The sequence below is a fragment of the Macrobrachium rosenbergii genome, chromosome 28 (assembly GCF_040412425.1).
Source record: "Macrobrachium rosenbergii isolate ZJJX-2024 chromosome 28, ASM4041242v1, whole genome shotgun sequence".
NCBI lineage: Eukaryota > Metazoa > Arthropoda > Malacostraca > Decapoda > Palaemonidae > Macrobrachium > Macrobrachium rosenbergii.
In genome coordinates, this window is record NC_089768.1 from 15,601,704 (window position 1) to 15,628,193 (window position 26,490).

Consider the following 26,490-nt stretch of genomic DNA (forward strand, 5'->3'; position numbering starts at 1 on the left):
TGAATATTACTAGAATGTAAGAGTTTTAGCCTACAATTGCGTTTTTCGACCATTTCGATCGAGTCAAAGTTGACCGAAGGTTGAAATTTTTTGTAGTCGACGTAAGGTACGTCCACTCGGCACCCAACAGACAATTTTAGTCGACGTATGACACGTCCAGTCGGCGTTTAAGGGTTAAACGAACATAATAAATCACGGATGATCTTACTACTAGAAATTTTCGGGAAGATGGAAACTACATGTACTGCTAAGCGTGGAGCGGTAGCCAGCAATAGCCAAATACGAAAGAACCTTGACTTACAAGGAATATAAGAAAATCGCTATTTTGGCTATGGAAGGTCTAGAGATGGAATGACCTTCCTTATGACACCAACTTCAATACACTGTCCAGCTGACCTGGTAAAGTTTACGGGTTGATTTTCTCAAGCTGAAAGAAAGCTGTCTAGACACAGCTTTAGAGTCCGGTCTGTCTAGCTCTCCCTCGGCAGTTGCCTTGCAACTAGGTTCAGCAAGCGAGGGTTTGGATGATAATGGTGAAAATGCGGTTGTTTGAGAAGATCTTCCGCATGGGAAGGAACAACAGAACTTCCGTAAGGAGCTTTAGGAGTTCCGGAAACCAAGGGCGTAGGCCCAGCAAGGAGCTATTAGAGTCATAGACGTCTTGACACTCTCCTACAATTTCCTGATTACCTGATGAATGAGACCGAATGGCGGAGAGCATACACCTGCATGAGATTCCAATTTTGTAACATCGCAACGGTGGCTATCAACATGGGGTCCACCACTGGTGAGAAAAACCTGAAGACGATGGTTTAATCTTGTCGCGAAAAAGTCCACAGATGCTGGCCACTTCCAGAGAACCTGACATACTACTTCCTGAGCAAAAGTCCACTCTCCACCCCCAATACCTGATGAGAGCGACTTAGCGAGTTGGCCAGAACGTTGAGACTCCTCGATACAAGTTGGGGAAGAAGAGACACTTTCCGTTCTTCGCACCTTCTCAGGACTCTCCACGTTATAGTATTGAGTTCTGTTGATCTTGTTTCCCCGAGTTCTTTAGATACAACATGGCAGTTGCATTGTCACAAAAACAGAGCCACTACTCTGTTGTGCACTAAGACTGAAAAAATACCTGAGGGCTTCCTTTACAGCCCTGAGTTCCTGAAGATTTATTGACTCCTCTTGTTCCCGATCCCTCCTGAGGCCCAAAGCCTGGGTTTCCTCCAAGGTTGCTCCCCAACCTTGATCTGAGGCATCTGAGTACAGATGAACGTTGGGAAGAGGGGAGTCGATAAACCTTCCGGGTGTCAGATGCACTTCTTCTGACCACCACAGAAGATCCAACAGGCAAGAATCGCTCCAGACTATAGTTGCGTTCTCGGTGCGGAAGTCCCAGCTATTCCTGAGACATACCTGAAGAGAAGCGCATCCAGAGACGAGACCCTGGAATTAAAAGAGAGATAGAAGGCATTCTCCCTAAGAGGCTTCTCCAAGCTGGTACCGGCTATTCCCTAATGGACAACCTCTACTTGCTGAAGGACCGACTGAATCCTCTCCAGGGTTGGGAAAAAAACCTCAAAGGAAGAGAGAGAGAATCCTCATCCCTGAAAAGTTATAGATTGTGTTGGAACTAGGCAACTCATGGCAAAGTTTAGACGAATTCCTAGTATCTTGCATAGATTCAATACGAAGTCCCTCGCCCTTACTAGCTCCTCTAGAGAGGAGGCAAGGATCAACCAAGGGCCAGACACTTCAACATTCTGTACCCTCGATGATGAATAATTGCCGACACCGGAGACATGAGTTAGAAGCAACAAAGTTCATCATACTGGCCACATCACCTGAACCCTGAGCAGCCACACAAATCATAACCTCCTGTGACGCTACTGCTGACGACAACAAAACGAAATTGACCATGGAGGAAACATCCTCCTCTTTAAAAAGACTGTTGCAGAGCACAAAAGGTGCCCTCAACATAACCATCTCATGTATGTCTGGATAATGAGGTGGAAGATGATTTAAAAAGATGTCCGTCCTCTTCTTGCCAAAGAACATTGTACAGCCAGCCGAAATGTTAGCCTGGTATGCCAACCCCATCGAAACCGAAGTGATGAGAATGTCAAACAGTACAGGATCGAAGGGAGTATATCCAACTTCTTTGAGAAATCCCATTAACCCACACAACATCCACATAGAGTGGGACAAGGCCTCAGAATGGCTGCAAAAAGTGTCCACCAAAATAAAAGCCTCACGAGATGTAACCACTACCAAACGATTTGACAAAGGAACCTGAGAGAAAAGCCTCAACAGATCCATTGAGAGGAACTCTGACCCCGGCAGAAGGGTTACCCACTACCCTATAGAACCCCTTCCAATTAGGAAGCAAGGTTGAATCCTGTCTACCCGACCCGATAAGAGAAGCTAACCTAGAATCCACCTCCCTCAACGTCCGCTCTACTCAGCCAAACCAAACCAGTTTACTTGATGTTTGGGAGACTACTGGATTAGTTGCATACAACGATTCAAACATTGCTTGGTTTGGTTGTGTAGGTTCCTCAGGAGCCTGGACTGTGGATAGAGAGAATGGATAGAGTCCACCATCTGCTTATACTCGTTTTCAGTCGCTGGAGAAAAAACCTATATCTGGTACCAGCTCCTCTTCTTCAAAAGAGCATTCTCTGTCAGACTGGTCCGACCGAACCGGGACAGGAAAAAGAGACAGACTGACCTTCCGCAAGAGCTGCACCTGATAACCCGGAACTCGCTACACCTGGATGCGAGACTAACACCTGACATACTTGACCCCATCATACCTGAGCCAACCATACCTGGTTGCGCAAACCCTGTACCAACTAAAGCCGATGACAAAACTCTTGAGTCAGTCGCACTCGACTGCGCAAACCCCACACCACCCAACAATGATGAAGTAACACCTGAGCCGACCACACCTGGGTGACAAACGCCCACCCTTGAGATCAGAGAGGCCGCAAAAACCGATCCACCCAACGCCATATGAACCAACGCCGCACCAGGACGGGTATCTGGAGCTGAAGTCACACTGATCAAGGGAGAGGGAGGAAGCACTCCCTGATGACCCGGAACCAAAGCCAAACCCACAGTGAACACCTTAGAAGAAGGAACAGAAATAGTTGCAGGAAGAGATGAGAAAGAAGTAGAAGGAGAGAAAAAGAAAGAAGCCACACTCGGAGTAACCACCGGAACACCTACCGCTGACGTTGGACAGGTGGAGAACATACCAACTGGTCCAGTACTCAAAGGTGTTTCTCAGGACAAGCTACGAGCTGTGGAACCAATGGGGACTGAAGAAGGAAAATTACCAGCTACTCTAGTGAAAAGGAGAGGCTGAAGACACCACTGGTACTGATACACTCAACGATGGCGCAGACGAAACACCAAATGCCGTAGCATCTGCAAGAACCGCAGTGGGCACATTACGTTTTAAACCCAGTACCAGTAAAGGATGAAAATACGGAGTTGCGGAAGACTCCGCAACCGCCTGTGAAGCATCTAGACCAGAAGCCTGAGAAAACTACAAGACCCATGAAGGGTGCTAAGGAAAACAGCCCTGCCAAAGGTGCACCTTACTTCAACCACGAAGAGAGAGAGGGAGCCGCCAAAACTCCAACATTACAGGATTGAACCGATGAAAATTCTTTGCTCTGCTGAGTTAATGGCAAAGAAAACAGGATGAGCGAGAGAAGACTCCGAAGAGCCCTCCGAAGAGTGACCTGATGAAGATTGTGTAAAGACATTGGAAGAAGGCTTAGAAGAAATTGGGGAAAAAAGGAAAACTCAGAAGCACCAGAGGCCATAGTTTTTAGAAAAAGAAACTAGACCGACTCTGTTCCCCCTTGATAATCTTGACAGACATTATTAGCAAACTCAGGAAAATTCTTCAAGACGTGATCGTGAATATTGGAAAACACAAAATTGAAAACATTGCCTAACTAGTAATCTATAGCCCTGTGACAAACCAAACAATTCTGCATTATATTGAGCCAAATTGAAAACCTGATCACCAGAATTACCACCACCACTTGACGAACCAAACTCATCCAGCAAAGGAAAACGAACCTTCGAAGACAAAGGAACATTCTCCAACACTTTAGAACCCGACAAACCTGAAACCACATCTGAATGATGAACCATGGACTTAGAAACCTTCTGTTGTAAAGAACTCGAAGCAGGAAATAAAACCAAAGATGGATCCAAAGACGAAGTCATCACACTAGAAACCCCAACCGAACCCGAATCCGAGGAGGACTGCACCTTCCACTTCTTGCCCTGAATACTTCCTAACCTATTTTCCCTACTCATCTGTGTCTTACCTAACTCTACATCAACCTCAGAACTTACACTTTGAGTGGGAAGGGGAATCTGTTGCCAACACTGCCTGCTCTGCGCCGGGGGTGGCAGAACCTACTTTCGAGGCTTGTGGTTCTACATGACCCGGCACCCATTAGGGCTGGTTCTGGAACAGGCAGGGGGCTGAAAAAGGACAATTAGAATCAACTATGCTACTACTATGACTATCTCTATTCTCTGTTAACTTACTCATCAGGCTAGAAATAGGCTAGACATACTGGATGATAAGCTGTCCTCTAGCTTCTTGAATAACTCTGGATGTAATGCTTCCTTATCTACTGATTGTAATCCTACAGAGGGTCCTGACCTGTGCTTACTCTTCAAGGCAAAGGATTTTCTGTGTTTCATACAATCCTCCATTTGATCTACTGACCAAGACCTATACTCGTCACATTTCTGACTGATACTACACTGAACCTTCCTACATAAAATACAAACAGAATGTCGATCATGTTTGAGGGTACTCATCCCACATTTGCAGGACGTACAGGACCGATGAGCGGCAGTGTCTCCGGCAGTAGAAGGCTCGGTCGTCGAAGCTGTAGACGGAGTGGAAGCAGTGGCGCTAGCAGACAGCGACGTCTTCTTGTCTGACTTATTCAATCGAGTCCAAAGTACCGATCCAAAGCCAAAATCGGGAGAGAAGTTCCAAATTCAGTCAATAAAGCAAAAAACCAGGAGAAAAGGCGTTGAAAACAGTCCAAAGGCGTAATTTGATATCCAAATTCTTTAAAGGTGGTCGAGCTAAATGACAAAAGGTTCACCTGATGTGGGACACATCCACACAGCACGGCGAACTACTAACAAATTGGGGATGTCGGCCTCTGTCGGCCAGTATTTGCAGCAGCGTTGTCAGCGGTATCTCAGGTAACTCCTTTGACAAGATTTTACCTGTAGTGTTGGTAACACTGACAGTTAATTACCCACTTTGTGGGTAAAATTATGCGGATATAGTTTGGGCTGGTCAGTGACCAGGGCTAATTCAGGTGTTCAGGGAGTATATTGCAATATCAGATTTTTCCAATGTCAAAACTTGTTCATTCTTTGAATAGTTACCCTATCATAATTAATATTTTTTATCATCTTATATGCTGCACAGTTATTACAACAAGAATATAAACTTAATTTTTTAAAAAGTAATACAGTATTGCCAGTACATTACCAATTAACAGCAGAATTTATTTGAAAACAAGTAAAATAAACCAATTTTTTATACACTCCATTACAATCAACTACACTCATTCTTCTGTGCAACTCCTAAATGGAAGAGTGAAGGGAGGAGAGGAGGGCACTGAAGATTATGATTAATGGATTTAGCGTAAGCCCTTTGTTGGCTGAGTCGATTGAGCTTCAGACTGTCACTCGATGGGCCAGAGTTCAATTCCTGTGGCTGGCTGATGAAGAGTTAGAGGAATTTATTTCTGGTGATAGAAATTCATTTCTCGCTATAATGTGGTTCGGATTCCACAATAAGCTGTAGGTCCCATTGCTAAGTAACCAATTGGTTCTTAGCCACGTAAAATAAGTCTAATCCTTCGGGCCAGCCCTAGGAGAACTGTTAATCAGCTCAGTGGTCTGGTAAAACTAAGGTATACTTAACTTATTTATATGAAGCGTACTTTAAAATTCTTTGTTATACAACATCCATTATTTATGACAAGACCGAATTGCACCTTAGGAAGGATAACGAAGCATTAGATCCTCTGAGGAGAACAGATGATCCAGATGCAAAAGTTCAATTCTCAAAGACTGCTGACAGTGGAGCTTCTTAGCAGCTCAGAAATCCAGGTATCTTCCATAAGTATTGGATGCAAAAGAAAACAAACCCAGATAATACAAGCACCTCAAACCTAAGGCATAAATACAAGTACTTTCAGAAAAACATATCGCCATTTGTGCAAAAGGGTTGAGCGATGAAGTTATGAAAAAGACAATGAATAACTAAAGTCTCTAGACCCATAGCACGTGACCCACCTCAATGATCAGACTCGATGAGAACATCTACACACTATGACACAGCTGTAGATGAATGAAATAAATAAAAAACTTGTCAAGGTCAAAGGCCTGCTCTATGGACAGAAGAGAACTTCTGGTAAAAGTAAACAGCAGAAAAGAGGAAGTTGCTCAACTCTGAAAGCTTGGATTTTCAGCAAAACAAGTGCCTATTGAAAAGCATGTTATCATAAGTGAGCAAAAAACTGGAGGCAACGCATTTCAGAGTTCTTAGAGTCTGATTCTGATGTAATATACAAAATACTAATGCACCATTTGACTATCCCAACCTGGCAGAAACAATTTCAGGAGAAAAGCGTCGCAAGGGATCAAAAGTCAGAGAGACCAAAAATGAGACTATAAGGAACAGTAGCCAATGTCCTGTGAGGACCTGGCAGCAGTGCACAAACAAGCATCAAGGACATGGTATAGGAAACCATGGACCTGGCAACAAGTGATGAAATGCCATCATGAGCTGGAGGAAAGGGATGACTAAGCATAGACCTCAACAACATTCTACATACTGAATAAGCCATGCTTCTCGGTCCTCTGAAATCCATAAGAAACCCAAAGTACCTCTCACTGGCCATTGTCTAAAGCAAGGTGAGGTGGTGATGAAACCCAGAAGCCAGGGATTAGACCATGCAAACACGTGTCCATAAATCTGTAGTAATGAAACCATGCACAACACTCTCCAGATTATCATCAAGAGTAATCATCTTCACTAGATAGAAAGGATAGGACAGCAAGTAATTTGGCTTAACAGTGGGTGGGAAATCTCATCAAGGAATAGGAATAGGGCACCACAGGGAAACTTGAGAACAAAGGCCCAAAGTTGAAACACTCCCAGACTTCTTAAATCCTCCAAAGACACAAGCAGGGAAGAGATACGAGAACAGAAAGGGGGTTAACTTGTAACTCTTACTTCTAATCAATATAAACAATCAAGACTGCTAACACAAAAGGAAGAACTGCATGAATGGGAAGGAATAACTGAGGGTGACAAGGGAGCATACAAGACAGGACCTAGCAGAAAGAACCTCCCAACATTATAACGATCACCAGTATGCAGTAAAGGAGAGAACATAGGGAACCAAAACACATCCAAAGGGTTTGGATGGGGAGGAAAGGGCTGATGATCCCCAGCTATAACTACTGCAAGAGTAAACCATCACAGAAAGGTGACTGGTGCACTCAAGTCACCCTCTCCAGTCACTCCAATCATGGAAAAATCTCACTGTAGAAGGAAATGCATAACCAATCCAGCACCAGACCAGCAATCAACCAGTGGACCAGGGAGGTAAGGGCTAATGAACAAAAACTTCAAGGAGAAGAGAGCACTCACAAATAAAGTTCTACATCAAGAAAACCTCTCAAAATGAAAAGTGAAGATGTTGATACTTGGGTCGACAAAAATAATGATAAAACCTCAATCTCCAGTACAAGAAGAAAGCATGAAGACTTACTGTACACTCGCAACATAACAACCTACATCGCCAATATAATATGTACCAAAATACCTAGTAGTACATCAACAGAAGTAGTGAGGATTTCCCTGAAGGAAGAGTCGTCCATAAGATGCTATGCAGTTACTGGGAGGACCAAGATGAACATGAAGAAGCCATGTACATGACCCCTCCAAGAGATCAGGCAGTGAACACTGAACAAATAGGAAAGGGATTACTACTCAGAATACAGCAGAATCTACAACAATATGGTGTTAGAGTAACCCATGCACACAAGCAAAGAGGAGTGAACTGGAGAGACCCAAGGACAACCATATCATAAGCAGAACTCAAATAGACACTCCCCTTGGAGGTGACAGGTGACATGAAAAGGCTGGGGGGATATAGTGGTTTGAGTCGTCAGGTACACCAGCATAGGAGAACAATGAACCTAGCAGATGCTGACATAACATATTCGACCTGGGGGCTGTCAAGGATCCAAAGGATTTGACACAAGGGTGACCAAGGACATGGAGAGCTGATGATACACAAAGGTTGCCAAGCACATTGGAACAGACATGTACACAGGATCAAGACATGGGAAGGTCTGAGAACTCAAAAGCAGATGAGGGCATGCAAAGAGCTAAGAAGCTGAAGAAACATCCAAGTGAATTGGTCAATTTCAAAGAGGTGAAAACAGAGACCAAAAGCACATCACCAAAATAAGGGAGTCACTACCACCAGTAGTGAAACACTTTTTCCTAGTGAAACACTAGGAAAAAGCTGGTGACATAACATGAACTCACTGACCACAAAATTTGTTAATTTCAATGCCCTCTGAAAAGAACACTCCATCAAAAATAAAAACATGTCCATACCATTCCCATGCCAATAATTTGTGGATCAAACATTGGTCAAATCAGGAGAGAGAGAGAGAGAGAGAGAGAGAGAGAGAGAGAGAGAGAGAGAGAGAGAGAGAGAGAGAGAGATATGCCATGACTCATGCTAAATGCCCTTTCATTATTTTTGCACATGCAATTATAAGATTTCATACTTCTTGAAAACCAACAAGAACTCTGACCAAGAATTTTTTCCATTGCTTCGCTGAAGAATTTACTGACCACCAAGTTCCATAATTTCATTTTCTTTTTTTCCTTATTTCTTAATTGGCTAACCTTTCCTCTATAAACAACCCTCATTCAGCAGTACCCTAAACTTGACAACTGCGCCTTGCAAAATGCAGGTGGATGGTACTAGCAGTTCTTTGCAGCATCCCTTCAGCCACCAGCTGCTCTAGTTTCTGTCTTTTGTTTTTTCCCCTGGTCTGTTTCTTGTCCAGTATATTTTTTTTACCACTGCTCCAATTTTTGTTGTCTATGGAAAAATCCTCTAAGCCCTAAAACCATAGAAATGTGATTTGGTTTAATTAACCTAATCAACAACAATATTAAGTACTGAAAAAAGTGGACTTGTGAGAACATTTACAATAATATCCTGGTGTTGTAACTTGACCTCAGTAAGGAAGAGAAGAATGAGGAAGAAGAGGGTGAGGGTAAGAATAGGGGAGGAAATAAGAATTCTGACTTAGAGCTACTATATCACCAGAGGCTAGGATAAAAATGTCTAAATTTCGGTCAGTGAGGGAAAGTCTTATCCCTCATGTTGTGAAGAAACATCTACATAAAAGCAATTACAGCACATGAAATCTATTAATGTATGTTCTACCGGTATTGGGTGTTTCACAATGCTGCAATTAGCAAAACCTAATGAACACAAATTGCACACATATTCTAATCTAATTCGCACTTACCACAGAAGGCTTCTTTCCAGTGAAGATTATGGTGAAATCCCTCTGCTTCCCTATCTTGGAAATGACATTTTCCATCACCTCATCTGTAAAAGAAAATAAATGTCTTTTTAAATGGGCAATTAATATATACACAGAAAGTAAAGATTAGCAAGAAACCTGCAATAGCTTACACTAGATATTTTTAATAACAAGAACTCATGTTTTTTATCTTACCTAAAGAACATATCAATACAGTACCATCGTAAGGATTTTGTACTCTTTGCACATACTGTACAAGGATCCATACCACCATCTAAACATTTACAATTTCATGGGTTTATGGTATAAAAAATTACCTTTTATGATAAAATAAAGTTTCATATATACTTACCAAGCAATTTATATAGCTCTATGTTTTCAAACCATGGCATCCTAAAAATTCAAAATTTGCGGTAGCGCTTAATTGTTTCGTGTAGGTGACATGACCCCGCCCACTTTTGGGTACCGATAGGAACAACTTAGCAGAGAGCTTCAATTCATTTGTGCCCTGATGTCCATGCAAGGGGAGGAGGGACACTCTAATCATGTAATTACTTGGTAGGTATATACAGTATAAAACTTTATTGTATCATAAAAATGTCATTTTTAATGTCATTTTTATATAAATAACTTACTAAGTAATTACATAGCTGATCCCACACTGCAATGAGGTGGGATACATGGACATATTCTATTTCAAAACATTAAGGAAAGTAATGAATCTGAAACAGAAAACTGTTAGCATTTAACAAATGCTTGGTGTTTCCTTACCTGTTAAGAGAGCTGCTACAGGTGGATACTGCCTCTGGTTGGTGCTTATCTTAGCTTGTAGTGGACATGGCGATGAGCCAAGGGTCGCCCTTACATTAATGGGAACTTTGTAGCAAAAGAAGTTCTCCGAATGCAAGCAAAGTTTAAAAATGTGCCCTTGCCCTGGGCATACACCAGATCAAAATTAAAAACAAAGCTGTCACCTACACTATAATAAAAACCACACCCCGAAGCACAAGGCCTGAAACTGGAGAACCCTGCCCTGAAGAATCACAGTTTTTAAAAGCAAATTGTATTTTTCCTAACTATACAAACCTGAGGTTCTTTACATTAGGAATTACTTACGGTGAAGCTGGACATGGCTGTTAAACTCTTGAACAAGGTGGTTAGGCAGTAACTATCGTCAGGTAGGCAGGGAATGCCCGCCTACCCGGATGTAAACATTCCCGTCTGCCTTTCGGATCACGTTCAGATTGAGGGGTGGCATGAGGGGGGGGATAAAAATGTAATGTAAAGGACCTCAGGTTTGTATAGTTAGGAAAAATACAATTTACTTTTAAAAATTGTGATTTGTTCTGACATGATATACAAACCTTCGGTCCTCTACATTAGGAAGACTCACTGGTTGGAGGGACGAATCCGAGTGAGTTTCTTGAACTGACTGGAGTTCTGCATGCCTGTGCTACTCCTCCTGGTCGAAAGAGCGAGGCGGAGTACCGTGCCCCTGACATAATGATCAGAGTGTAGGAACTGCAAGAGCAAATGCCAGATACTGGACCTTTTCGCACGAGTGAGGAAACGTAACTCATACGAAATAGGCTGGGAAGAATCTAAGAGTCGGAGGCAGTAAGGATAACCCATGATAGGGTTTCCCTTATTGCCAGAGTCTCCTTCCTCTCCTTGCTAGAAGAAGGAGCAGAATTGCTTCTATGATTCTAGAAGAAAAATAGAATGGGTGCTCGATGTGTAGTCTTACCGCATCAGACGCCAGATCCAGCAAGTATCAATTCGAGTCCGATTCTCATCCCGAAGGAGGAGTAGGAGGAGGATGAGGAAGGAGGAGGAGGAGAGGCCAGTCACTCTCGGTATCCTTCTCACTTCCAGAACCAACACCTTAGGCGAGATGCTACTAGTCCTCTTGAAGGAGCTGGGTAAGAAAACACAACTTGTTGAGCAGTCACCACAGGACCAAGACAAAAAGGTTCCAAGGCCCTGTGGGCAAGACCACAGGAAGAAGACAAGAATGTGGTCTATGAAACCACTTCTTGCTTCCAGACCAACAGAAACTTCTCGAATGCAAGGGATGGACCAAGCCATTGACTTCGTGGGCTCTCGGGTGGCAAGTACCAGTATCGTCGTCGCCAGCTGCCAAGTACCTCATTTAATTGCTTCACAAAGCCAGGAGAAAGATGTGTCCTTAGACACTTCTTCCTTGGGAGAGATAGTACTAGTGAAAATGTCAACGACATCCAGGTTAGGAATGTCAAGCCTTTTCGGAAAGGAACTATAGTACTAGTGAAAATGTCAACAACATCCAGGTTTGGAATGTCAAGCCTTTTCAGAAAGTACCACAGTTCCCTAATAGCACAAGGTAATGACTGATCTGGATCATCAATACAAAGTCCAAGGAGTGGAACAAGAAGGACTCGAACCCGACAACAGATGCCGATGGATTCCAAGTCCACCTACGACATCTGAGAAGAAATCAACGAATTGATCCCCTTCACCTGTTCTTCCATCTTCTACACCAAGGCTGGAGCGAGATGAGACTCGTAAGGGCGTGTGCAGAGCATGGGAGGGTGTGTGCAGAGCATGGGACAGGAAGCCCAAACGAGAGTCACATGCCATCCAGGGAACAAGTTCCCTGGGACAGCAAGACCGAAGAAGCTTCTCATCCATAGCTAAATCTCGACTGGGGAGAAAAAGGCTACTTCAGATAGAAGACTAGGTCGCAAGGACCTATGTTCTTCACAACTGAAACGGAGAGAAGCAACCCTCAGTAGAGAAGACGCAGAAGTCCAGACTTGAAGAATGACTCTACCCTGAGAAGAAGTTCCGTCAACGACACCAACCAGTGAAGACGGATCCAGTCCCTGGGACAGTGTTTCAGAGGACTTCAAGAGATATCCAGCTATTGCCGCTCGGCGAGAAAGTCTATGCTTGCAAGGAAAGCTGGAAGGTCTTCCAGTCCTGAACACAAAGGGATGTACTGCCTGAAGAACCACTTCGTGTAGCTGCTACAGGAGGTTGGGTCAAGGAGAACTCTTCTCGATGCCTTGGAAGCAGAGCTATCAGGTCAAGAGAAAGGCGAAGACTTCCAGCATTTGTCTGTAACTCAGGGTGAGCAATGCTTGTGAACCCTTAGTGAAACAGACAAATACAGGGGGAAAAATGTAGAAATCAATTTTCCCCAAAAAGACAGCATGCCTTACTGTAGCGGCCCGAGTCTGGTACGAAGGAGTGAGAAAACTACCGACTTTGTTGTGCCAGGAGGCAACAGAAAGATGGTAGGGATCTCTCAGTTGAGCAGTCTCTTCGTGAATCTTCGTGAGGAAAACAGTGAAGAGCATGTTCTGCCCCGATCACTCAAACCTGAGGCTGAGTTCAACTACTAATACATCCCCACCAGGAAAGTATCTGGCTAACTGAGCTATTGAGTCTGCTATAGAACACTCGAGTACCTGCAAATGTCGACAGATGAAACAGGAGGAAAGAATGATTCCCTCTTGTTTGTTGATGTATGCCAATACTGTGGTTTTGTTGTTCAACGAAACCAAACCACTGAGTGTTGCAAAACTCATCCTGAATTCTCGGAAGGCCAAGGGGCTACCTGAGTTCAGGATGTTGATGAGAAGGTACTAATCGTCTCAGTCACACACCTTCAAGACAAAGTCTTACAGGTGTGGGCCTATTCCTCGATCGGTGAATCTGGAAGCAGACACACGATGTGAGGAGAATATGCAAGAATATTCAAAGGTTCCTTCAATCAAGCATTAGCCTAACTCTTTCCTCATACTTCGAAGAGGAAAGAAGGATGGAGGACTGGAAGCAGACATCCCTCATTTTTAACCTTGGGGAAGCTTCTGCAAGATGACAGGATACCAAGTCGATTAGCTCTAGCCGGGCTGGCATTTCCCGAATCGGGAACACAGGAGAGGAAGCAGGATGGAAGTTTGATGAAAAGAATTGCCGAAACCCAAGGGAAATTGATACTTCTCCTGAAAGAATCCATTCCCAGGTCTCGGCAATGTCAATGCCAGGTCCAGAGACTCAATAAGTATCATTTCATCTAGGCATCTGCAGTAAGAGAACTTCCACCCGGTTGATACTTCTTTCTCTCTTCCCTTCTGCCCTCATCCCTTATGGAAAAGAGGGTGGAAAGAGACACAGTTACGGGTACTTTCCTAGAAGGAAGAAGAGGGCTATGTGTTCCGCGACCTTCCGAAGCCTGGGACTTCTTAGGAGTTGAGGAGGGCTGGCTTGAACTTAAGGTCGAGCCAAGATGACTAAGACCCAAAGGTCTTAGCCATTGTCCAAAGGACAAGGTAGTGCCCTGGTATGGACCTTGATTACAACGGTACCTGGCAAATCTCTGAAAGAGAATGGCACAACCAATTAAAGGTTCGTTCCTAAGGGTTGAGCCAACTCGGGACTTACGAAACCGGAGATCCGAATTAGGACAAAGTCCTTCTTCTTAGCACCAGAATTGCCCACAGATTGCCATCTGGTATAGGAAGACCTACCCCCGGACAGGACCAGTCTCCAGAAGGCAGGGTTCTTTCCAGGAATGGTCGTGTCTGAGGAGAGAAATCCTAAAAGTGAAGGATCGTGCATCCATCATGAGACTGCCCGGAGGAAACCAGCAGGTGTCCTCCAAGATCGCCGCCTTTCGTTGCGGAAGAGAATACCCTTCACGGCAAGGAGAAGCAGAGAGAGAGAACCCAGCCTGGGTGAAGAAGAGTCAGAACAACCTGCAGTCAGCAAGACTCTCTGAGGTAAGAAGAATTCATACTCTGTTGAGGCAGGGGAGGAGCTTGGTGTCTCGACCTGAATGAACTCCTTGTCCGAAGAAAAGTATTCATCTGGTCAAGAAAGCTCTCGTAAGCAAGGACCGCGGTGGTCCCCGAAACTCCTGGCCCCTTCGGGAACTGCAAGGGTTGCGAGTGATGAAGATTATTCACTGAAGGAGCCGCGGTCCTGTCCCAGGGATCCTCGCGCTGATGAATCGGAGCAAAATTCTCCAAGAAACACGGGCGAGGCGATCGCAACTTGAAGAGGAAGACCCTCGCTGCTTCTGAAGCGTTAAACTCCTGTACCTCTCTCCTTGGAAGGAGACCTTGACAGATCCCATGAAACCCTCCTCGGCTACCTGGTTGTATTACAAGACAATCGGGCGACTGACACCAAAAGCACGCCAGGCAGCTGAACTCAGAGGAAAGACAAATTCGTCGGAGCTCTCTCTGTATGTCTCGCACCTCTCAGAACAACTGAGGAAAAGAGAACAGGTGAGGAGAAAGAGTACCCCTACCTGTCCTGCCAGTAAGACCAGCAGGAGAGGCGGACTGTGAGCGATAATCAACCAAAGGAGATTACTGCCACACAGGGGAAGAAGAATGCTTGTGCCATGGCAAAGCGCTTTCCTGGGAAGAGCAGAAAGTTCACTCGAACAGTGCCGAGAACCCGATTCGGAAAAACTGAGCAGGGCAGAGCAGGCTGAGCTGAGCCTCACCGAACCGAGCCGATTACGCAAACGCGATCCAGACTGGATGGTAAGTGGTGGACTGGGAGGCAAGCGAGGCGAGCCGAGCCGAGCCAGTCTCGCGAATGCGACCAGGGGGCTGGGCAGGGCGAGTGAGCCAAGCTGAGCCGATCGTGCGAACACAATCAGAACTGGACAGGGAAGAACTCGTCTGTCATGTAGTAGTGCTAATTTCCCGAACTCTAAACTCCTTCAAGGAAGAGGCCCCTCGAGAAGATTTAAAGGGGAATTCTGTGTCTGCTATCCTGCATGCTCGAACCATAAAATTAAAGACACAAGGATGAAACCCGGCCAAGCAACCGAAGCAGCTGGCAGGCAGTATCAAGACACCTGGGTGTCTCGGCACTTTCTCTCGTCCTGTGTCTCTTGCCAGGAGAGCAATCGTGATTCATAGAAATCGAGCGACCTACAAGACTCCCAAAAATTGGGAGTGGCCACTTTCAGTTCCTAAGAATTCGAATGGAGCCAGGCAAGGAACCAGTCTTAGATGCACACTTCTAAGACTGGCAACGAGGGTGCGGCCTCACGAGGCCGCACTCTTGCAGCCCCCAAAACACGAAGCCCCAGAGGAGAATGTGAATCGGTTCCTGCCCGAGGGCAGGCCAATGAGAGAAACTTGTCTCCCAGAAGAGAGTCAGTCCCTTAGAAGTCCCGCAGGACTCCTGAAGGGAACCTCTTCCCTGCTTCTTCTGGTGTTCGAGCTGATAGGATCAAGACACTAGGCTGGGTTCCTGCTTCTTCTGGTGTTCGAGCTGATAGGATCAAGACACTAGGCTGGGAACCCAACTGAGCACTGGTAAGCACTCAGGGAGCACTTGTGGTGCTGGCAGGAAGAGCTGAGACACCTGGGCGCCTCGGCCCTTTCTCTCGCACTGGGCCGGGGAGAGTACTCTCCACGCCAGATTGGGATACTCAATATTCCACAGAATCTCGAGCATTCGGAGGAGATCGCGAACGAGTGCCTGAAGCAGCACAATTCTTTGAGGTGGAACCTCTAGGACTGGGAACGGGAGCGCAAACCAAGGTCTGAGCACCCACAGCTCCCAAAACACAAACCTAGGGGTATGGGAATCGGTTCTCAAACCCAAAGGTCAGGAAGAGCCAACAAGAGACCCACTGCCTCCTTGGAAGGAGGCAGTCCCTAGACATCCAAGGACATCAAGGGGGAAGACGCAGCCTTCCTCTCCTTCCGCCGATGGAGGTCTATCCGGTTCCTGGGACCCCCTCGAACCTTGGGAGAAGAAGGGAAGAGGCAGCAGAAGATGAAATTGAAGACAGTGGCTACTTCCACAGGACGATTTCCTCCACCTTCACTCCGACATCTTCTACAGGAATGTGGACACGAAATATCATAACCTCCAGGCCAGCTAGGCAGGATCACAACAGAAGTGGCCCAAGACCTGACCACCTGGAGAAGCAGCAGGCATGATCAGGACAGCCAATGCAGGAGCTATGGAAGCAGTTCGGAAGGCATGAGCTACAGCAATGGCCAGGAACGTCACATACGTCACCAGCAGCAACAGGAACAATCATGATGGCTGTGGCAGGAGACTAGGAAGAGCCGCCCAGAGACTGTCACTGAGTCAACAGGAGCATAACACAGGAAGCACAGCATGAGCAGACAGACCACAGATATGCCAGAGGCAGTGCCACAGCATACATGAAGGCCAGCAATGACAGCGATCGATCCACATCAGCGGGAACAGAGTCGGGACGACCCCAACGTGGTACTATGCCATTCCAACCAGGTACTGTGGTTGATGAACGTCGGAACTCCTTCATGCAAAGGTATCCCAACTGAGATATCCAGCCAACTACTGCTGTGCCTACGATGCTCACTGTCAACCTGAAAGAAAAAGCAAAGGTGATTAGTAGAGGGAGACTCCTCTTGCTCCAGAGGGAAACTGCCCTACACAGCAAGAGGAGGCCCCTGAGAAGAGGTCATCCGACTGCCTGAGCCCCCCTCGCAGTCTTTGCCCGTCGAGCGACTGAAGAGGGTGAAGGAGAGAGATCTCTCCCGAAGGAGAGATACGGGAGAACCTACAGAAAGGGTCCAGGGAAACAGGAAATGGCACCTTACAGGAATGGTCGTTCAACCAAGAACGAAACTGCAAGAAGACCGTGAGGAGAAGATAGCTTTAACTGTTGACAGGAAGCATGTAACAGCAACTGTCAACATGTAGATCTTCAGTGGAGTGAAGAGCCAAGAAGCTCACAGCGTTCAGTCTTCGCCCAAAACCTTGGAACTGAAGAAAAATCCGAGGACGAATTTAGGTCTGTCCAATCTGGCCAGCATTTCGTGGGCGCCAGAGCTAGAGTAGGCTCACTAGTAATGTCCCACGCACGAAGGGGGGAATGAGGGTAAAACTCTTGGGCCGTCTGAAAACATTCTTGGCACAGAAAAAACTCGAAAATCCGAGAGATTCTTTAAGTTGACAGGAGGACTCTGGCCAGTGTTCCTGATGTCAGTCCAGAAAAACAGGACTTCCAACTATCTTGACAGGGAAGTCTAGATCCGACAAGGCACTAGAGTGAGGGAAGACAAAAAACATTGTCTTTATCCTTTTAAATGAAAGCCAATTTTCCAACTTTGACAGATGCTTGGATGACGAGGAAATAGCCCAAAGAGGGAGCTTCCTTCAGCAACTCTGACCCAGAATTCTTGTCTGGAGGTACTGGTACTGGTGCACAAGACAGGACAACAGCATGTTCTTAAAATTCAGGCACTGAACCAAAGAGGAACTAGTGCCAGACGCTGCAGGTTGGTGCTTGGATCCCTCGGATCCCACTGTACACTTGAATCCCTCTCGGATCCCACTGTACACTTGGATCCCTCGGATCCCACTGGACACTTGGATCCCTCAGATCCCACTGGACACTTGGATCCCACTGGACACTTGGATCCCTCGGATCCCACTGGACACTTGGATCCCTCAGATCCCACTGGACACTTGGATCCCTCAGATCCCACTGGACACTTGGATCCCTCGGATCCCACTGGATACTTGGATCCATCACACCAAACTAGATGCTTGGAGCCATCAGATCCCTCTGTATGCTCTAATCTCAGTGGACGCTTTGGACACTGGGCGCTCGGACTCCGTCCGCTCTGACAGTGCTAGGCACTCAGACTGAAAGAGCGTTTGGCACCAATTACTGGCACTCCACAACTGGGAGATATGCCTCTTCAAAAGCCAAGGTACTCCCAAAAATGTCATCAACACCCGTCTACACTGGGGTCCATGTCTGTCCAAACTATGATCCTGGAACAGCAATGCTTCTTACATATATTGGAATCTGTAACTTTTCACACTAGGATCTGCATCACTAGAGGACAAAGAAAGCTCATCCCTATGGACGCCTTTCCAATGGCTATCCATCAAGACCTGCGGCAAAAACCCTTCGGATCCCCGTGGACCGACATTATGCCTCCTCCCAGGTTTAGGAGAGTCTGACAGGGACTGGGTTTATGAGATCCGATAGGGCCGGATAGGCACATCCTCCACTACACATCCTGTAAGATGCCTTTCCAGTGGCTGTCTGTCAATACCTCAGGCTCGACTGAGGGGGCGGCTACCCGTGTGTAACCCCCTAACCTCCCTGGGACTTCTAGTAGGCCTCCTCCCAGGTTTAGGGGAGTTTGACAGGGACTTTCCGTCTAGGAGCATCGGGGGATGAGTAGACACCTCCTCCACTGCACAACACTTCACTGTTTCAAGGTTAACTTCTGTTACCCCTGACACAAGACTGGCAATGAGATGGGAAGGAAGCGAGGGAGCCAGGCGCGTGAGCTATACGAAAAAATTAGAGGGCTAGTAGTAGGAGAGAAAAATGGATGGGGATCCCTGGGCCGCTCGCGGCTGCTCGGATCCACTGGGAGCTTGGATCCATTGGGTGCTCGGATCCACTGGGCGCTTGGATCTGCTGGGTGCTCAGATCCCACTGATCGCTCAGATCTCACTGGGCAGTTTTCCAGGCGCTGGGTGCTCCCAGGTGTAAATGGCACCAGGCAACTGGGCATCAAATGAGCTAGTAGCTCATAAACTAGGAAATCGGGAACTGGTGATGTAATTTCACTATAGCATCAAAAAATCAGTTCAGTAGCGAATGTAAATATCAGTTCAGCAACGAACCAATGTTTACAATATGGTATGCCACTTGGCAAAGTAGTTAAAACAATTAACTGCAATTTTCACTGTAAAAGTGAAAAATTGATACACCAGACTCCATTTAGTAACAACAAAACAAGGCAAAAACTCATCCTGAAAGTTTTCAGTGAAGCTACTCGACTTTCGGCTTGAACACTGAAGTCCGGTTAAATAACCGGCAAAAAACCAAAAGCTGCTGCCAACACCTGATGTTAACACCAGACGTCGCAGAAACAGACTGAGGATTCTCTGCTAAGTTGTTCCTAACTATCTCATTATGGGGCGAGACTAGTCACCTACAGAGAACATCGGTGTCGCTACCGTAAAACTTGAATTTAAGCTACTGCAAATAAATGAAACTAATAGCTATGTAATTACTCGGTAAGTTACCTATATAAAACTAGATTTTTTTATGCTAAACGATCAACTGTTTGTGCCCAAATTTTTTTCTTTGAATATCCCCTGACTTAACAGCTTTCTCTATCAGACAAGTAAAGTTTCATGGAGTATATTCCACCAGGAAACGTAAGTTCTCATCAATCATCTTCCTCACTTTTTGTATAGTTTGGAAATGAGACTACAAGATACTGTATGTAGGAGCTGGGAGGAGGAAGTTGCTAAATGATTGATGGTTTGTGTGAAAAAAAAAAAAACTAGCCATGTATTTATCAAAAAATAAAATGTTTCTTCCAGCGCAACCCCGCTACAGTTGTATATATGCCTGAATTAAAGGCACCAAATATAACTTCTAAAAGCTGATAGGAAGTCCCAGGTCTGAACATGGCATAACAAGAGCCAGATGACACTGCATTTCCTTTGCCATTGCTGCTATCACCAGGCAGTCACCCAGGTGATTCCATGGTCTGAGGACCCCTTGCTGCCATTGGTTCCAAGGTCTGGTTATTGACTTGAGGCAGCTGACACGCCAAAACAATCCAAAACTGAGATACCTTCCCCACCCAAATAAAGCAAAAGACAGGGTAACTGATACATAAAATGATGCATCCATGGGGTCCAAGGATGTCAAGGCATTCCCATTTGTGATGGATTTCCAATTTTACTCCTCAGTCTTCAAGAAACACCGGGAGAAAAGGCTCTATTCAGTTGGCCAACTATAGCTAATGAAATTTGACACATGTAAGGAAATACCCTGAACACACTTAATAAGTATATAAACGATTAATAATTAGCAAGTATGAAATACCTTGTTAAATTACTGTATTTGATGGCTTATAAGACGCATGTCTGCATAGGACGCACCCCAATTTCAGCAGGACATTGAGGGAAAAAAAATAAGGTTTCCTAGCCTATGCTCATCTGATTTTGGTAAGTAAAAACTGTAGTACAGTATTAGGTTATCATATGCATATTGTTTCTTACCAACAGAATCAACAAAAACATTAATAAAGAAGTTATTTACCACATTTATATTTATCAAAATATGTATTATACAATCAGCCATTTACTACGATCGAATGTTTCATCTGCTGCTGAAAGCTACCTCATAGGTTTACCAACAGATTGCAACACATTCATTTGTAAACATTGTTTCTTACCGGCAGAATCAACAAAAACATTAATAAAGATGTTACCTCCAGTAACATATGTTATATATATCCATTATATATTATAAAAGTATGCAATCAAGGGGTAAAATCCAATAAATAAAAATGTTTCCTATGTAACGGCTCGAGTCTCGTGAGCAACTGAACAAAGCCATGTTATTATTCTTAAAAGAGAATGCTAGCACGAGTTACGAAATATCAACTCAACGAAGCCTTGTTATTATGCCTAAAGAGAATGGTAGCAGGAATTGTCAACCACCAATTGATCGAAGCCATGTTGTTATGCGTAAAGAGAATGTTAGCAGGAATTGCCAACTACCAACTGAACAAAGCCTTGTTATCCGTAAAGCTCTCGAGATAATCACCAATAGGTGGCAGCACACGTACTGTAAGTCTGTAAATGTGGAATGCGGCGATCCACTGTAGACAACGATAATATTAACACATTTTAATGAAAATATCGATAATAACAACGTAGATATTGATTATAATACTAGCAGTAGTAATTGCGGTAATGGTAAGTGTGATAATGATAAATAATTATAATAAACATGATATTTTAATGATTAAATAAAGTTTGTTCATACTTACCTGGCAGATATATATATAGCTGTCTTCTCCGTAGTCCGACAGAATTTCAAAATTCGCGGCACACGCAGTGGCCGGGCATGTGGTTAGTACACATTCCCGCCGCTGGGAGGCGGGTATCAGGAACCATTCCCATTTTCTATTCAGATTTTCTAACGCCACTGACTCCTGAGGGGAGGAGGGAGGGCAATATGAATATATATATCTGCCAGGTAAGTATGAACAAACTTTATTTTATCATTAAAATATCATTTTGTTCATGAGACTTACCTGTCAGATATATATATAGCTGAATACCACCTTTGGAGGGGGGTAGAGACAGCCAAGAATTAGGGAAAAAACCAATTTATTGGTAAAATTATTTTGGTTCCTTATCTGATAGCATAGCTGACTGAGTGGTTACTGTCACTCTAGTCTGCTTCTGCTTTACTAGAGACCCCAGCGAGGTAGTGACCTATATAGCTGGCGACTTCTAGATGATCTGTCAAAGGGGCGTGACCACAATGTGACTAGATCATAGACCATACAAAGAGGACAAAAGAGCATTACTAACCACCTAACCAACACCTAAAGCGTTAGTTTGCAAAGGATTGGGAAGACTGCCTCCAGCAGTCGACCCAACAACCATAAAAACAATTAAAAAGGGATAGGATCAGAGTTACCCCCTGTCCCCAAGGTTGCTGAAGCAGCAATGTATGGTCCCAGTGAAAAGCAATTTTCGTATGCTACCTAAACATCTCGCCAAGAGTGTGAGGCAAACACCGAATTGCTTCGCCAAAATGTGGCACTGAGAATGTCACTGAGTACCATATTTTTCTGGAACGCCATGGAGGTAGCAACTGCCCTCACCTCGTGAGCGTTAACTCTCAACAACTTGAAGTTGGAGTCGTCACAACTAGAGTGTGCGTCCTTAATGACGTCCCTAATGAAGAATGCCAGTGCATTCTTCGACATAGGTTTAACTGGTTGCCTCACAGAACACCATAATTATCCGAGGGACCACGAGTGTCCTGGGTTCTTTTAAGGTAGTACTTGAGAGCTCTAACCGGACATAGAACTCCCTCAGGTTCCTGTCCAATAAGGTCTGCTAAACCTTTAATTTCAGTGTCTAGGCCAAGGGTTAGAAGGCCTTTCATTCTTAGCCAAGAACTTAGGGCTTAAAGAGTAGACAGCATCGTGTTCCTTGAAGCCCACATGACGGCCTTAAACTTCGCTCACTCTCTTCGCCGTCGCCAGAGCCGTGAGGAATGCCATTTTTCGAGTAACATCCTTAAGAGATGCAGAGTGGAGAGGCTCAAAAAGACTAAACATCAAAAACTTGAGCACTATGTCCAAGTTCCAAGCAGGAGGAATTAGCTGAGGAACCTTAGACGTCTCAAAAGTGCTCGTAAGATCGTGGAGGTCCTTATTGTCAGACAAATCTAGTCCTCTGTGTCTGAAAACAGTCGAAAGCATGCTCCGATAACACTTGATAGTCGGAACTGCTAAATTGAGTTTTTCTCTTAAGTAATGGAGAAAATCCGCAATCTGGCTCACAGTGATAGAGGAAGAGGAAAAGCCCTTCTTTCTACACCAACCCTTGAAGGTTGCTCACTTCGCTAGATATACCATGTTAGATGAAGAACTTCTGGCTCTAGCGATGGCCCGTGCCACCTGGCCAGAAAACCCCCTCGCTCTGACCAATTTTCGATAGTCTGAATGCAGTCAGGTTCAGAGCGGGGAGGTTTTGATGATATCTTGCGAAGTGGGGTTGTATGAGCAGGTCTGCTCTCATAGGAAGGGTTCTCGGAACGTCTACCAACCAGAAGAGAAACTCCGAGAACCAGTGGTTCGAAGGCCAAAACGGGGGGATGAGAGTCATCCTCGTCCCTTATGAGGCCGCGAACTTGCGTATGACTTCTCCCGGAATTTTGAACGGGGGAAAGGCATAAACATCTATTCCCGTCCAATCCCAGAGAAGAGCATCTATCGCAACTGCCCCCGGGTCGAGTACAGGTGAGCAGTATAGAGGGAGCCTCGCTGTTCTTGAGGTCGTGAAAAGATCCACAAGATGGCAACCCCAAAGTTTCCAAAAATCTTGGCAAACCTCCTGATGAAGGGTCCATTCCTTCGGCAGGAGTTGATGGCGCCGACTGAGCAGGTCTGCTCGAACATTTTCGACCCCTGCAACAAAACTTGTGAGAATCGAAATGTTGCGAGCATAGGCTCAAAGAATAATCTCTCTTGCAAGGCTGAACAGGGAACAAGAGTGTGTTCCGCCCTGTCTCTTGAGGTAAGCCAATGCCGTAGTGTTGTCCGAGTTTACTTGAACTACACGATTGCAAACTTGGACCTCGAAGAATTGGAGAGCTAAAAGATAGCCGCCAACTCTTTGATGTTGATGTGCCAGGACACCTGTTCCTCTCTCCAGGTTCCTAACACTTCCTCTCCCCTTAGTATTGCCCCCCAACCTGTTGACGACCCGTCGGAAAAACAACACTAGGTCGGGGTTCAGAAGCTTGAGGGAGATCCCTTTCTGCAATTTCGTTGGATCGAGCCACCACTTCAGATCCTCTTTTACAGAAGGAAGAATTCTCAATTCCTCTTCCAAGTCTTCCTTGCTTTGCCAGTTCTCCAACAGAAAGAACTGAAGAGGCCTGAGATGCAGTCTCCCCAGGGAAACAAACTTCTCCAGTGAGGAAATGGTCCCCAGCAGACTCATTCATTCCCTCACCGAGCATGTTTCCTTCCCCAAGAAGGCAGAGACTTTTTCGTACATAGAAGTTGCCATTCTTGCGACGGAGACGCTATAAAAGCCGCTGAATACATCTGAATTCCCAGACACAATGGACAGTGAGGGGATCAGCTGCGACTTTTCCACATTGACCAGAAGTCCCAGGGACTTCACGAGTTGCAGAGTCAACTGAAGGTCCTCCAGACACCTTCGCTTCGACGACGCTCGAATCAACCAGTCGTCCAAGTAGAGAGAGATCCTGACGTCCGACAGGTGCAACTGCATCGCAACGTTCTTCATGAGAAGTGTAAACACCCTCGGAGCTGTGCAGAGTCCAAAGCAGAGAGCCCTGAACTGGTACGTCTAGTCCCCCAAGACAACCTGAGATACTTCATCGAACGTGGATGAATTGGGACGTGAAGATAAGCATCTTGGAGATCCAAAGATACCATCCAATCCCCGGGATGAAGGGCTCCTAGTATTGACTGCGAGGTCTCCATCTTGAACTTTTCCTTCCGGACCAAGTTGTTCGGCCTGTTGACGTCCAAGACGGGTCTCCAGCCTACTGAAAGTTTTGGGACTAGAAACAATCTGTAGTAAAATCCCGGGGGATTGCGAGTCCAAGACCTGTTCCACTGCTCTCCTCTCGAGCATCTGTTCGAGCAAGTCAAACAGAATTTTCTGTTTGACAGGATGGCAATTGGGAAACAAAAAACAGAGGAGGAGGAGACAGGAAGGGAATCAAGGAACCACTCTCTAACACTAGGAGGGACCAAATGTCTGCCCCTCTCTCTCTCCAGGCTTGTGCAAAATAAAGCCTGGTTCCTAATGGTGTCTGGAGATGAAAGGAGTCACTTGCTACCTCTCTTGGAAGTGACTTTCCTTTCGGGAAAAACTCTTCCTCGTGGTGCGGGTCTCGTATTACTTCCCATGGAAGCCCCTTCACGAAAGGGCTGCTTCTTCTTAGCCAACTGAGGAAAAGAAGAGGACGATGATGGGGCAAAAGGACGTTTAGAAGACCTGGAAAGAAGGTCTTGGGTTGCCTTTTCTTGAAGGCTGGCAACAATATTCTTAACCAAAGTCTGGGGGAAGAGATGGCTCGAGAAAGGAGCGAACTGCAGCTCTCCCTTCTGCGCTGGTGAAAACAGACTTCACCGAGAAATAGCAAAACAATGCTCTCTTTTTTCAAAAGAACCGACGAAAACTGAGACGCAAGTTCTTCAGAGCCATCTCTGACGGCCTTGTCCATGCACCGCAGTACACTGGACAGCTCCCCCAGACTAATGGAAACCGGATTAGTAGCCTTCGTGACCAAAACTTCCAGACACCAGTCCAAGAAGTTAAAGACCTCAATAGTCTTGAAGAGGCCTTTAAAATGGTGGTTCATCTCAGTCAGAGTCCAAGACACCTTAAAAGAAGACAAGTGGGATCTTCAAGGGAACCGTTAAGCCAATGTGCTCCCGTCTCATACCAAATGCCTGCTTTGTCGGACAAACGTGAAGGAGGCAAAGCGAAAGAAGTCTTTCCTTGATTTTTCCTGGCAGCCATCCAATCCTGGACTTTCTTGAATGCCTTTTTGGTAGATAAAGACTTCCTCATCTTGAGAAAGCCAGGAGTCCTTCTCGCTTGAGACAAAGACAACTGCGAAGGTGGAGAGAGAGGAGCCGAAGGTTGAAAAATCTCAGGAAACAGATCCTTAAGTAAAATGAAAAAATGTGGAACGCTTCACGATTTGCGTGTCATCCTTGCACAGGGGCCATGCTAATCTTGTCTGTATCGTTCCAATTTTAGTATATGTACTGCCGAAGCAAGTACAGCCAGAGTCTGATAATCAGAGGAAGAAGAAGACTAAAGATGTTTCTCTTCATCCGAAGGCTGTGACGAAAGGGGATGTTCTTCCCCAGCCGGCGGGTCTTGAGTGAGTGGTGAAAGAAGTTCCGACTCGCCGATACGTAAGCGGGACCTCCCGCGATTGAAGAAGTCGTGGCTAAATTATGAAGGATATCAGAAGTTGAAGCAGGTACTTGTGCGTCATGATGTACAACAGAAGCGGCGTCAACACAAGAAGACTTCGAAGCGATACGGCGAGGCGTGCGCGGAGCGTCATGGCGTGGAGCGCGAGAGGCTCCGTGGCAAGACACGAGAAGAGTATCACAGCGTGGCGCGCGCGAAGTGTCATGGCTAGGCGCGCGCCGAGCGTCAAGGTGAGGCGCGCGTGAAGCGTGAGAAGCGCGCGAAGAGCAAGACACGCGCTCCTGGCGCGTGTCAAGAGAAAAGTCCAACTCCTCAAATCGG

General features: G+C 45.6%; 1 protein-coding gene and 1 non-coding gene across 2 annotated transcripts in view; both read right to left on the reverse strand.

Annotated features, from left to right (window-relative positions):
• Positions 1 to 26,490, reverse strand: part of LOC136854070 (V-type proton ATPase subunit S1-like) — a 90,419-nt gene that overhangs the window by 44,306 nt on the left and 19,623 nt on the right. Inside the window, exon 5 of the mRNA XM_067130188.1 lies at positions 9,634 to 9,716. Coding sequence (XP_066986289.1) covers positions 9,634 to 9,716 — 83 coding nt within the window. The remainder of the gene's footprint in view (positions 1 to 9,633; positions 9,717 to 26,490) is intronic.
• Positions 25,905 to 26,010, reverse strand: LOC136854249 (U6 spliceosomal RNA). Its single transcript, XR_010857676.1, has one exon. It is a non-coding gene; the product is annotated as a U6 spliceosomal RNA (small nuclear RNA).